The sequence below is a fragment of the Pyricularia oryzae genome, chromosome 2 (assembly GCF_000002495.2).
Source record: "Pyricularia oryzae 70-15 chromosome 2, whole genome shotgun sequence".
Taxonomy (NCBI): Eukaryota; Fungi; Ascomycota; class Sordariomycetes; order Magnaporthales; family Pyriculariaceae; genus Pyricularia; species Pyricularia oryzae.
The window spans coordinates 2161608-2175042 of record NC_017850.1 but is presented as its reverse complement, the minus strand read 5'-3'; the positions used below and the strand labels follow the sequence as shown (position 1 = coordinate 2175042).

The window sequence follows — 13435 nt, the reverse complement described above, 5'->3', positions numbered from 1 at the left end:
CTTTTGGTACTTTGAAGAGAATACATCATTCGCGGGGAACACATCTCGATGATGCAAAAGTCCCACTTGGGGATTCTCTACATGACATTTCGTCGAGTCGCGATTCTGTCAATCATGTCACTAATCGATCGTAGGCTGTTTGCTCCTAGGTACTTTGAGTACCTTGGCAGGTAGCTTACGAATCGCGTAGGGCCACACGATTTGCATCATACTGGAATCTGCCAAGGCGATCGATGCCGCTGGGGGGGCGAATAAGGCGAAAATCTTTACAGCTTTCTTTTTTTTTCGAAAATAGAAAGAACAAAGACAATTCAGATCAACTTCTTGGGATCTCCACTTGTCAAGTTTGGCTCAACTGAGTTCTGACCCTTTTTTTTGTTATTATTATTTTCCGGAGCCAAAGAGTGGGTTGCCATCGAGAGCGGAAAGACAACCGCAGTGGCTGCAGGACCACCATACCCCAGCGATCCTTCCCACCACGGCTGAATAGCTGGCGTTGCAGGGCCGGTGCAACTAAACTAACTTGGTGCGGCCATACGGGATACCCGACAGTTGGGACGACCGAGGCGGTTTACCCACGCGGTGCCCACAAAATTACCTACAAAGAGAAAAGGGGGGCCGAACATGGTTGCGTCATTTGTGTGTCCCCCCTCGGCCATGATTTCTTGTTCCAGCTTGGAATGCCGCGATTTGCTTTGGAGCGCAAAGCATAGAAGAAGAAAAAAGGGTCCTGCCTAAAACAAACAAAAAAACGACTGACAAATGCAGCTTTGAAATGTGGCCGGTCGCAAAGCAGCGAACGGTTTGCCCCGCCCCCCGCCATGGATGGAAGGTTGTAGATTTTCTTTTCTGGCGTGGCCGGTGAGAGCCGTGCCGAGGAAGACGGCCAACGGGTACAGGCAATACGGAGGACTGGGCGGAAAGCTGACTGACTCGTTGTGTCGAGCTCCGATATCTGAGGAGGTATATATAGCTGTAGTCGGCCTCTTTGTTCCTACATCATCTTTACGTATAGATCTCATCTTCATTCTATAAGACTGTTTCCCTAGAGCCTTTTAGATACCCCTGCTCAACTTGTTTTCTTTGCAAGACAAATAAAATCGCAATACTGTTTTTTTCTTTCACTTTTTTTCACTTTTTGATACCCATAACCCAATCGAAACATACACACACTCTACAAAATGGCACCCACTAGCAACAAGGCCATCATCTTCAAGAAGGCTCCCGAGGGCTTCCCCAAGCCCGGCGAGGACCTCGTGATCGAGGACCGGCCTCTCGAGCTGGTGGCCCCCGAGGGTGGCGTGGTCGCACAGGTTCTCTACGCCTCGTTCGACCCCTACCAGCGCGGGCGCCTCCGAAAGCCCGAGGTCAAGTCGTACTTTCCGGCCATGACGATAGGGCAGCCGCTCGAGAACACGTCGCTGCTGCGCGTGCTGGAGTCCAAGAGCGAGCGGTTCGCCAAGGGCGACGTGCTCAAGCACTCGCTGTGCCCCAACCAGCAGTACGTGGTGCTGTCGGCCGAGCAGGCGCAGCAGCAGAGCATCTTCAAGGTGGAGGAGTCGAGCGAGTTCGAGCTGGCCCACCACCTGGGCGTCCTCGGCATGCCGGGCCTGACCGCCTACGCGTCGCTCTTTGAGATTGGCAAGCCCAAGAAGGGCGAGACCATCCTCGTCAGCAGCGCCGCCGGCGCCGTCGGCCAGGTCGTCGGCCAGCTGGCCAAGCGCGAGGGCCTGACCGTCATCGGCAGCGTTGGCTCCGACGACAAGGTCGAGTACTGCAAGGAGCTCGGCTTCGACCACGTCTTCAACTACAAGAAGGAGAGCCCTGACGCCGCGCTGACCCGCCTGGCCCCCAACGGTATCGACATTTACTACGAGAACGTCGGAGGCGAGCACCTCGAGGCCGCCCTCAAGCACATGAACAAGTACGGCAGGATCCCGACTTGTGGAATGGTGAGTACCTTTTTTTTCTTCTTCTTTTTTTTGGTATGTATCATCAACAACCACCGCTAACCAGCCATCCCCTTGTGCAGATCTCCGAGTACAACGTCAAGCCCGAGGACCAAAAGGGCATCAAGGGCCTGATGAACATCGTCTCCAAGGAGATCACCATGCGCGGATTCCTGTACCAGTCGATCGCCGGTCCCTGGGCTGCCAAGTTCAAGGAGGACGTTACCAAGGGACTCAAGGACGGCTCGATCAAGGCCAAGCTCCACGTTGTCGAAGGAATCGAGAACGGCCCGGAGGGTTTCGTTGGCATGCTGCGGGGTGAGAACTTTGGCAAGGCCGTGCTGAAGATTGGCGAGTAGACTTGAACGGGTCTACATTGTACATTAGACGAACCCTAAAATTCTAATGATTATGACATTGATACTGCTCTTTTTTTTTCGTTTGATGTTGTCGGTGAATCCGGGGAAAAGCTTGTTTGTGGTTGACAGTACATTAAAAGAAAAGACAAAGTTTCAACTGACCCTAACCCTTCTAGACAGTTTCTTGAGTGGACCCCGCCTGGGTGACCGCATGCCCAGAATGCGTCGCAATTCGTCAATTCGTCAACCTCCCTCACTGGATTGCTTCTCCGTTCATCATCTTGAAACTGTTCGCATACAACACCACGGGCTCGTCATCAGCTGCTGGCTTCACATTGACATATCCCGAAAGCGCTGCGGTCCAATTACTTGATAAATTTCTAATTCAGAATGTTACTCAATTGTCGATTCAGCTCCGTGGACTGGTCACAGGATGGAAGAAGAAAACTGCGGCTACAGAGTCGAGAATCGAGATGAACGCATCGCGTCCGGTCTCGGCTTCGCAAAACAACTAGCACGGCAAGCAGCGGCACGATCCGTCGGCTCAGCGACAGTGGAGACTGCATCGAGCCACTCTACAGATGCAGCAAAACCCGTCACTGCAGTGCATACGCTTCCCCCATCGCCGCCATGCAAGCCCATCAAACGGCGCCGTGGTGCGCGAGCTTCGTCCCCATGCAGTCAGGCCGCTGAGCAGCTCGACCTGCCCTCGTTAGACTCGTCCGAGTTCAAGGTGGAGGATGGCGCTGACAGCACCATGCTCATCTGCGACGAGCTGTCTGATCCCGAATCGAGTGCTCAGACGGTCATGCATCCACCCTGCAACCCCAAGTCCAACATGGCTGCTGCACGCCCGATTGCAGTCGACCTGTCCTTAGTCCCCGACTCTGCATTGTTTGTCATCGACAAGGTTGGCGGCAGCTTGAAGCCGGTGCTTGACCCTGCCCAGTCCGCGCTGGTGGACCGCATCGTGCGCGGGGAAAACGTCTTTTTCACCGGCTCTGCGGGGAGCGGCAAGTCGACGGTGCTCAAGGCGTTTGTCGAAAGACTCAGGCGCGCTGGCAAGAGAGTGGACGTCGTCGCCCCCACGGGACGGGCCGCCTTGGAGGTTGAAGGATCGACGGTCCACAGCTATGCGGGCTGGGACGCCACGGCTTTGTCGCTGGAACAGGCGACGGGCAGGGCTCACACGAGGTCTGTAAAGAAGCGTCTTCGTCGCACCGATGTGCTAGTGATAGACGAGATAAGCATGGTCTCGAGCTTCATGTTTGACCTTCTCAGTCACGTGATGCAGACGGCTCGACACGGGGATGAGAGGCCGTTTGGTGGTGCCCAGGTGGTCGTATCAGGCGACTTCTTTCAACTGCCGCCTGTGAAACCTTTTGAAAACTGCTACTTCTGCGGCAGAGAGCTTCAAATCGATGGCCGTTCCGGAAACCTGAGGCTTTGTCCAGGCACCCAGTTTGAGACGAAAAGACAGGTCTGTCGGAAACCACGCTTCTTTGACGAGCGTGACATGTGGGCGTTTTGCAGCAGCGCCTGGCGGCAGTGCAAATTTGGCTGCGTGGAGCTCCAGACAATCCACCGCCAGAGGGACAATACACTCATCCGCATCCTTCAAAAATGCAGAACCGGCTATCACTTGGATCAGAGCGAGATCGATCTGCTATCTGCTCCCAGACCTCACATTGTGGACGCCACGCAGCTGTTGCCTAAAAGAGAAGATGTCTTGAGGGAGAATGAGACAAGGTACAACAACTTACCCAAGGATTCGGAGCGTCAATACCAATCGGTCGACTCGGTCGAGGACTGTCCAGACAATCTCTATAAATCGTTTTCGTCACGACTTGAACATCACAAATTCCTGGATTGCCTTAAACTAAGAACCGGAATGGTCATTATTCTTCGTTCAAACATCAGTCCAAAGCAGGGCCTCGTGAACGGTAGTCAGGGGATCGTAATAGGATTTGCCAATATTGATCCGAAGAGGCTGCCTCGTGTCGCTGAAGTGGACGACAATGGGGCGCCAATTTCGCCCCAGGGGCAGCCTATACTGTATAGCACGTACGCGATGCTGCAGGTCGCCAAGATTTGTGAATTTGTGGATCAGGCCGACAAAAAGCAGTGGCCAGTCGTCAGGTTCCACAACGGGCTCACTCGGCTCATCATGGCCGAATGCTCGGTTAACAAGTACTACATTCCCGAGCAGAGGCTTCCGGTCCTGGTGTGTCGCACCCAGATTCCGTTGATGGCGGGATGGGCCATGACAGTGCACCGCTCCCAGGGCATGACGATGGACAGAGTCGTGGTCGACCTGGCCAAAGCCTTTGAGAGGGGGCAGGCGTACGTGGCGCTCTCCCGCACGCGTACCCTAGAAGGTCTGCAGCTAAAGGGGAAGACCGATGCCCTCAGCAGACCATTCAGTGCCGATCCGCAGGTGCGCGACTTTTACCAGCGGCACTTTGGCTACGTGACCAGGGGCCTGGTCAAGGCAGACGAAGACGATGATGGAATCGAGAGGACGTATGGTTTGAAGGAGGCACTGACCACGGAGGATGCCTCTGCCAGTCAGCAATCCTTCGGAACGCCCCGACCACCAGTCAAATCAGACGAAATACCGGACGAATTTCCGTCTTCTTTGGATCCAGCCGATTTTGAGGACCTCTTTTGGTCAACCGGAATAGACGAGGGTCTTGGATGAAGGCGTAGGGTATTTGTCTTGGTTCAACATGGAACTTTCCGGTCCAGATCTATCGGCATGGGATGCTCTTCTTTTTTTTTTTTTTTGGGGTTCTTGTCTTGTGTTTGTTACCTGCGGCAGACATGCGTCCCCCACCAACGCCGGACGCTACAGTAGAGCTTTGACGCCCAAGCACGCACTGATCAGCCGAAGCGTGCCGCGCAACAGCAGACTCAGCATCGGTTGGAAGAAGATCTGGTTTTGTCGGCTATCAAGGCTATCACCGGTGGTATGAGCAAGGTGTGCATGGCCTGCGAGTGACGGCATTGACTGCGCAACACGTGGTTGACGCAATGCGCCATCAGTCTTGTCCGTCACTTTTGTCTGGCGGACAGTGATGTATGCAGCCGACTTGAGTTTTTTTCTTGGTTTTTTTTTGGCGCCGGTCATCTAGCTCGGGTATGGGAAATCCGGTGGTGGATGCGGCTGTATATATCTGCGAGAAAACAGCGCCATTCTACAGGCTTTTCTCTTCCCATCCATCAGCACATCACACAGCAAGCAACCTCCTCCAGCTTCCAACACCTCCTCAACCACACAACAACGAAACCCTCATCTCAAGTCGACTTTACTCATCAAGTCCTCACTTCAACATCAAGATGCGCTTCTCCAACTTCCTCGTCGGCCTTGCCCCCCTGGCTGCCGCCAGCCCGCTCGTCGCCCGTCAGAACAACCAGGCTGCCGCCCAGGTTGCCCTCATCGGTGGCACCGTCGAGAGCATCGGTGTCCGTTCCAACGGCAACCTCCTGGTCAGCCGTCTGGACAACGGGCAGATCTTCTCGGTCGACATGTCAAACAGGCGCCCCAGCCTTCTGGTCCCCTCGCTCGGCCCCAACATCAACCAGGCCGGCAGCATGGTCGAGATTGGCAACGATGTTTGGTACGTCGTCGGCGGCCGTGCCAACGTCCCCGGCAGCTACGGCATCTACAAGATCGACCTGGGCAACACCACGGCCGGCCAGTCGGTGCCGGCCAGCACCGTGGCCACCATCCAGGGCTCCCGCATGCTCAACGGTCTGACCAGGGGCTGGAACGACGACACCCTCCTGGTCGGCGACACGCTGGCCGGCATGGTCTACAGGGTCACCATCAGCTCGGGTGAGGTCTCGGCCGTCATCTCCAACGACCAGGCCCTGGCCCCGGGACAGACGGTCGGGTTCGGCATCGACGGCATGAAGTACGTCAACAACACGCTCTTCTTCACCAACATTGGCAAGCAGACCTTCAACAAGATCTCCATCGACGACCAGGGCAAGCCCGGCAGCGTGGTGCAGATCTTTAGCGGCACCCCCGGCGACGACTTTACCTTCAACGAGGCCGGCGACGCCTTCATGGCCACAAACTTCCAGAACTCGGTCATCAAGGTCAGCCCCGAGGGCAACATCACCAAGCTGGCCACCGTCCAGGGCTCCACCTGCACCGCCTTTGGCAAGACCGACTCCACCAAGAACATGCTCTTTGTAGGCTCTGGTGCCCAGGTCGTCTCTCTCACCATTTAAAAAGGAAAAAGAATGTGTTTGGATTCCGGTTTTTTTGTGGGCGAATGAGCTGCTGGTGTGAATGTGCTGGTTTTGGCTGCGTCGCTTGGTTTTTTGGCCCCCCTCCTTCCGTCTCACACCCTCCTCCCTCCTAGTCTAATCGTAAGGCCAGGCGTTAATACCCTGCCTGGAGATCTTCTATACCACCTCCCTCCCTTGCCCGATACCTAGCTACTTAATTGATTTATGTTCTTCTAATTTCCGTTCCTTTGCCTCCCGACTTGTGAATCCGGGTATCAGTGACGTGACCTTGATGCATCTACTTTGAACGGCTTTTTAAATCATGGGATTACTGCCAATCGATTAGTAAACGTAAACTGGACGGTTGATAATGTGTTGGAAATTGTTTAATTCTTTCCCGCTAAGCTGCTTGGACTTGTGGCTTGTGCCATCTTGCTTTTACCGTCGTCCTGCCTGGCGAACCTCGAGACAAACTACCACAAGCAGATCTGCTCCACGTCATTTTGAGCTGACCTCGATGAGCAGTGGCGAGCAGTCCTCCCGGAGTAGGTACCTAGAATTGAAGCAAAGAGTCAAGAGAAGTCTTGCAAAAATAAATTAAAATAAGATAAAACTTTTACCCAAAAGCTTGTCCTGCATTCTTCGTTCTTTGGCTAACAAATCGCGCAAGCCTTCTTGCGAAATTTTATTACTTGTGGGCTGTATGTTTTTGAACGCTGAAAGGGGGTTGCAAAATCGTGATTTTCGACAAGACCGTGTGCTAGATAGTTTGCTATACAAGTTATTAGCAAACCTGTCGACGATAACATTGGATGCGAATTGCCAAACAATTACCATTATTGACAGAATTTTATGTAGCTTGAAAGAAGGTTCCCATGGGTAATTATGTACTACGAAATCAGAATCTAAATTATTATAATCTTGGAACGGAGGTCGGCATACTTGTTTGTAGTTCTCTTTATTATTCGTATGTTGATTTTCTATTGGTGAAGGATAACACCTAATAATATCGACCTTTGCCCCAAAGCTACGATAATTTGGATTTTAAATTTCTCAATATATTAATACAAGTCTGAAATATCCTCTATTATCAACCAAAACTTGCAAATACAAGTGGTTGTCTGGTAACACGCATTTCAACATTATTGTCGACAGTTTTGCCAACAACTTGTACAGCAAACTGTCTAGCCCACGGTTTGTCGAAAATCACGATTTTGCAACCCCTTTTTAGGGGGCCCACAAACGCACAGCCCTGGGTATTTCTTCTTATTGCTGCACTTGTCACAATGCAGGTTCCAGAAAAAACTCGAGAAGCTTGCCAACATACAGAACTTGGCTCCCCGACCGGCTCTCTATAAGCACATCGCCTTATTGGACGCGAACCCCAGAGGTACGTTGGGTTCGATAAGGCGTATCGCAGGTTCAAGTCGATGGGGAAATTGGAAAGGCACAAGTAAAGGTAAAATTGCTGGGGAGGGTGGGGTGATTTGCTTGTCCTTTCGGCGGCCTACCAATTCATTCTCTCAAAGGTTCCGATGCATCTTTTTTCCCTTTTCGGTGCAGAAATTAAATCGCCAGCCATTCTACAGCTACACTGCCGTGGAAGGCCGGGATGGCGCCGGGCCGAACTCTAAGTGCAATAAACCCGAGGCTATCAGGCACAAGCTTTTGATTCACTCATCTGGAAACTCACAATTCGCCTGGTTTCTGGACTTGTTCTAGTTGGACGCCTGTCGTACCTTGCCTGGCCAAGGTGTCTAGGGCTCACTAGGTGCAGCTTGGCAGGTCCCGTCTGCACCTTTGCCGGCCGCAATGGGTTAGATGTATGTCCTACCCAGGGGCCCCTCGACTCTGCCTGCTTATTTGCCTACGGACCGGACCATTCATTAGTCTACTAAAGCGTCAAGTCGCCTTGGTAAATATGGCTCTGTCATTGTGTTGACAGATATTCAGCAGAAAGACGGAAACAATATCACCGACCATCCATCATGTTTCCGATAAATCCTTTTCTTTTGAGATTGACTACCAAAGAAAGTGCGATTTGTTTTCTCGGCCAAGTAATCAATAGAGGGTCAGCCCTGGAGGAACCTTATAAAGCAAGTCGAGGGTGATAAAAATTGCAGTCGCTACTCGGTCCTCTTCTGATCCATGGACGGGTCCAGGTCAAGGTTTGTGGCTTGCCGGCCGAACAAATTCTGATTCTGACGATTTTGCGTGTCGAGTGAGGGGATATCAAGCTATTGATGGGGGAGTTTGGCAGACATTCGAGGATAAAACAGGGCGTTCCTGGCACCGATCCGAGTAGTTGTCTTGTCCCATATTTGCTCAAGTTTTGGACTCTTCCATGTCTTGGTTGTCGCAAGGAAATCGTTCAGCCAACAGCAATCTCTACCCCAAAATGCGTCTCATTGCACTCCTAGGTCTGGGCATGCAGGCCATGGTCCTGGCAGCCCCGGCGACGGCCTCCAAGTCCATGATGTACAAGGAGGAGGAGTGGACAATTCGTGATCTCTCTCGTTCTTGCGGTCATCGCCGCCATGATGACGACCGTCATGGCAACGACCATGATTACGACCACGACTACGAGCATGGAAAAGACCGAGAGAAGGGCCGTGGGAAGGGCCGTGGGCACAGACATGGCAGAGACCACGGCAAAGGATATGATCACGGACGCAACGGCTATCATGACGATGACCGTGACGGGTACGACGAGGGCAGAAAGAGCCAGGTTAGTCCTCTTTTGTGATGCACAATACAAGACTCGCATGGACAAGCCGGCCTAACATGGCCAAATCCCCGCTTAGAATGGCCACTACGGCAGCAACAGGAATGGGTACAACCCGCACAAGCACCGAAACACCGAGAAACCCAGCCGTCAACACAGAGACGGCAAGGACGGCTACCACGACGACGACAGACGCAAAGGCTACACCGCCAGCGACGAGTCCCACGGGCCCCGCGCCAAGCTCAGCCTCAACAAGACCCTCGACGCCAACGGCGGCGCCGCAGTCGCAAACGCCACGACGCAGCTCCACGCCACCACCACCACCGTCAGGCACGGCCACGACGACGAGGCCAGGTGCCGCTGGTCGTTCACGGTGGTGACGCAGCAGCGCGGCCGGCAGCGCTGCGGCTTCGAGGCGGGCTGGCGGGCGTCGGCGGCCGAGGTCCGCTGCGGCGGGCACTTTGCCGTCGCGGGCAGCTGGTCGGGCCAGTTTGGCGAGGACCAGGGCTTCACGACGCTGTCCGTCGTCGACCGCGAGCGCCGGCTCGTCGTCTGGCCCGCCTACAGAGACGCGCAGCTCGAGGGCGGCAGGGTCGTCAGGCCCGATCAGAGCTATGTGCCGCAGCGTCTTCCTTGAGTGGGGGAGGTTGTGGCGTCTGCTGTGGTGCAGGTTGGCGGTATGTGCTGGTGGAGAAAAAATGGCGAGGTTCGAGTTAGTCCCGTCGAGGGCGGCGTCGAGGGCGGCGTCGAGGACGGTAATGTATTGGAGGTAATGCAGTGAGATTTTGGGGTGTCGGCAAAGGAGTTGAAAAAGTCCGTGCGGCTGACGGCTTGTCTGGAAATACATAGTGTTGGGCCTGCCATTCTGTCCAGTTAACGTCCGCGTGTGCGTTGGCGAGTGGCAACCCGAGGAAGAATATTGGTATCGATGTGATTGTTGGCTACTGCGTTGCCGTGGACACACGCCATTAGAAAAGAGAGTAAAAGATCCAAGACAGCGTGACATTTGCATTTTGCTCAGTGTTGGACAGAGGGTTGTCCCACAGCTGTATCCCTCTTCCACAAAAACATGGTTGCAATGACAAAAGAGCAACGCAGAAATTCTTGACTGACCCCTCGTTCTAATGATACTCCAGTCACCGCTTTTCTAGCACGAGAGATTTGAGCAAGTGAGATTAGCCTCAACCATTGCGCATTCAATGTCACACCCTCGACTTCCAAAAGCCGGATGGGGTCTAAATCCAACCACCGTGGTAGTTACAGTATCTTACAAGTCCAGCAATACTCTTACATCTATTCTCTGTCCATTGCTCTCAAGTGCCCCTCGCCCAAAAGTCTCGCCACATTTCTTTCAGGCCGTAGTTGGGCGTCTTGGAATCGTAAATCTTGCTCGTAGTGGTCCAGTCCGCGGCTCCCAACCGATCCAGCACCCCCTTCCGTGGCATCGCGCCCGACGAGTCTGCGTGCCTCGCCGGGTCTCTCGCTCGCTCCTTGATCGTGTTTGCCAGCGACGGCGCAACGTCGGCAAAGCAGGAATCCAGCTCCCTCTGCAGGGAAAAGTAGGGCTTCTTGGCCAGGTCGGGCGCCATCAGATTGTACGAGCGCGTGATGGCATTCAGGTTGGCCACCGAGAGCTCCATGTAGGATTTCTCCGTCGCTTCCCAGGTTGGGTCTCGAAACAGGACGAGCGGCTCCGGTTTCACATCTGAGCCCTGCTCGCCCGTCTGGCCATCGATAGCCTGCTGCGCCATCTGCGGGGGAGCATCCTTGAGCTCCTCTTTGAGCTCCTCCTTCAGCTGGGCTTGTGCCTGCCGCATCGCCACCATGACCGGATCGTCCGTGGAGCTCGTCGACACCGACATCTGATCGACGTTCCTCCGCCGCGGATTCTTGACCATCTCGGCCCTGGCATACGCCTCGGCCCGCGCCATCTGCTCCGCCAGGCTCCCGCCCCGGCTGGCGATGGTCCTGGCGGCGTGCCTCCTCCAGTCGTTCCTCAGCCGCTGCCGAAACACCCTCGCCGTGCGCGCCAGCTCCTGCTGCTTCTCGATCCAGGGCGGCACCATGTCCTGGCGCTTGATCATGTTGTTCATGATGTACTCGGTCGTGTCTATAAAGGGGTTGTCGGCCCGCCCGTCGCGCGACTCGACCCCCTTGCCGCGCGGTATGTTCTTGAACTGCCCGCGCGCGATGGCGTTCTCGATCCGCTCGTTGGCCAGCGCCGCCATCCCCGACAGGCTGTTGGGCATCGCCCTGAACCCCGGGCTGAAGCGCTCCTGCAGCTCCGACCTGAACTTCTCCCGCTCCTCCTCGCTCCGCGCCCCCGCAGCGGCAGCAGCAGCAGCAGCAGCCCCCGCCGTCGCCGCGTACGTGGCCGCCTTGTCCCGCGCCGCCTCGAACTTTTGCCCCGCCGTCCGCCCCGGCTCGCGCCGCATCCGCATGTCCACCACCACGTCCTGGTGCCTGGGCTTGCCGCGCAGGCCCGGGCTCAGCGGCTTGCGTGCGTCCTCCAGCATGCGCCGCACCGCCGCCTCGGGGGCCTCCTCGCCCGTCCAGGGGGTCCCGCCCGCGGCGACGGCCGACGACGAAGAAGAAGCGGCCGAGGGGATGCCCGCCTCGTGTAGGGCGCCCGCGTGCTTTGCGCGGAACTCGGCGTCGGCGATCTTGTTGAGCAGCCGCTCCTTGAGCTCGTCCGAGAAGCCGGCGTCCTCGACGGCGCGACGGCCTGCGGTGCCGCCGGTCAGGAGGGCGTCTTCGGTCGCCTGCTCGAGGCGGCGCGACATTGCTCCCTGCATGGAGGCGGGGTCTGGTTCGTCGGCGGCATTCCGGTTGTCGGTTTGGGGTTTGCTGTCGGCGGCGGAGGAGGATGCGCGCTGCTGTTGTCCCTGTCGAGGCGAGAGGAGGCGGGCGCTCGGGCGCAGCCGCAACAGGCGTGGAGCGTGGGATCTCGTCGCTATATTCATGGTGGGAAGCTGCAAAGATTGCTCAGGGTTGAATTTGTAGACAAGGAAATGACCGACCCGGTCCATCCGAAGCTGTGACCCATGGTGCCACAAAATGGCCGTGGATTTTAATTGTTGCGAACTGGTGGAGGATACAAACTCGATGACGCTGTTGGAGTCGAGGTCGACTGTGGCAAATAGAGTCAGGGTTAGGGTTCTGAGGCTAATGGCACTCCACCAACCACCCTATTGTTAGCCTCTCTCGCCTCTCTACATTGATTCGGTAGCGTATCACAAATTGGCGATAACGCTTTCCATCTCTACTTTGGTGTTTATTTCCTGCGGTTTTCCTCTGAGAGCGCCTTTATATACCTATACCTTGAGATCCTTGGCGTATGTCGCTGGCCACCTCTTTACTGATTCCATGGTTTGAGTCGGTTACAACGACGGCCTTTTACTATGCGACAACCTGTAGATGAACTGAATTTATAGACGGTAGTTTAAACAAGCTACAGGACGGATAGGGTACCGCTTTATACAAGTCATGCTATCAAGCATCATATCAGCTGTTGATAGCGATTTGCAGTTACGAGTAGTCAAGAGGCTCACCACAAGTGGGGGCTCCAACTACATTTGGTGTGGAACCCGCGGGGTTCGGGGTTGCTGACAAGACCCCTTGATGAACTTGCAGTAGCGCGCTGCTGCTAGCATTGGCATTCCAACCACGGATACCCGTGCAAGGCAACAAAGGGGCAGGCTGCCGCTGCGCCGCACCGGCTTACACCTCCCGTCAGCAAACAGTCTTGCGTGAATTGATTTATCTGGGGTGGTTTTTTTTTTTTTTCTTTCCACTGTCCTTCCACCATGGAACGGCGACAACCCGCTTCATTTTACGGAATCCCGGGGGTATTCTGTACGACGGATTTCGACACAGTTCTGAACAATGTCGTCGGGCCCTGCCAGCGCCACGATGCCTGAGACCTGCAGCCCCGCGCCTTATGGCAAGGCGTGCCTGGGGTGTTCGCGCGCCAAATGCAAATGCTACACAATGTCCAACGGTAATGGGAAATGCGAGCGGTAAGCAACCCGCCTCGGGGCAACCCTTTTAGTCTTTTTTACTGTAACTTTACTTTTTTTATTTTAAATTTTTTCTTGTTCGTCCCCTGCACCATGTCACTCACCGGCAACTAAATCATCCCGCATGAGCACCACAAAAAAAGA

At 54.9% G+C, this 13435-nt stretch overlaps 4 protein-coding genes across 4 annotated transcripts; 3 read left to right on the top strand and 1 right to left on the bottom strand.

Moving 5' to 3' along the window:
* Nucleotides 1-589: 589 nt before the first annotated feature.
* Nucleotides 590-2375, top strand: MGG_11308 (zinc-binding alcohol dehydrogenase domain-containing protein 1). The gene is made up of 2 exons (XM_003713917.1): nt 590-1952; nt 2033-2375. The coding sequence occupies exons 1-2, from the start codon at nt 1182-1184 to the stop codon at nt 2306-2308; spliced, it is 1047 nt and encodes a 348-aa protein (XP_003713965.1). The 5' UTR covers nt 590-1181; the 3' UTR covers nt 2309-2375.
* Nucleotides 2376-5051: 2676 nt separating this feature from the next.
* MGG_11310 (uncharacterized protein) lies at nt 5052-6792 on the top strand. Its single transcript, XM_003713916.1, has one exon. It carries the CDS (start codon nt 5450-5452, stop codon nt 6545-6547), a length of 1098 nt encoding a protein of 365 aa, XP_003713964.1. The 5' UTR covers nt 5052-5449; the 3' UTR covers nt 6548-6792.
* Nucleotides 6793-7955: 1163 nt separating this feature from the next.
* On the top strand, nt 7956-10295 carry MGG_08933 (uncharacterized protein). Its single transcript, XM_003713915.1, has 2 exons — nt 7956-9275; nt 9352-10295. Exons 1-2 carry the CDS (start codon nt 8892-8894, stop codon nt 9907-9909), a joined length of 942 nt encoding a protein of 313 aa, XP_003713963.1. The 5' UTR covers nt 7956-8891; the 3' UTR covers nt 9910-10295.
* Nucleotides 8152-12696, bottom strand: MGG_08932 (uncharacterized protein). The gene has a single exon (XM_003713914.1). The coding sequence runs from the start codon at nt 12299-12301 to the stop codon at nt 10586-10588; it is 1716 nt and encodes a 571-aa protein (XP_003713962.1). The 5' UTR covers nt 12302-12696; the 3' UTR covers nt 8152-10585.
* Nucleotides 12697-13435: the final 739 nt, after the last annotated feature.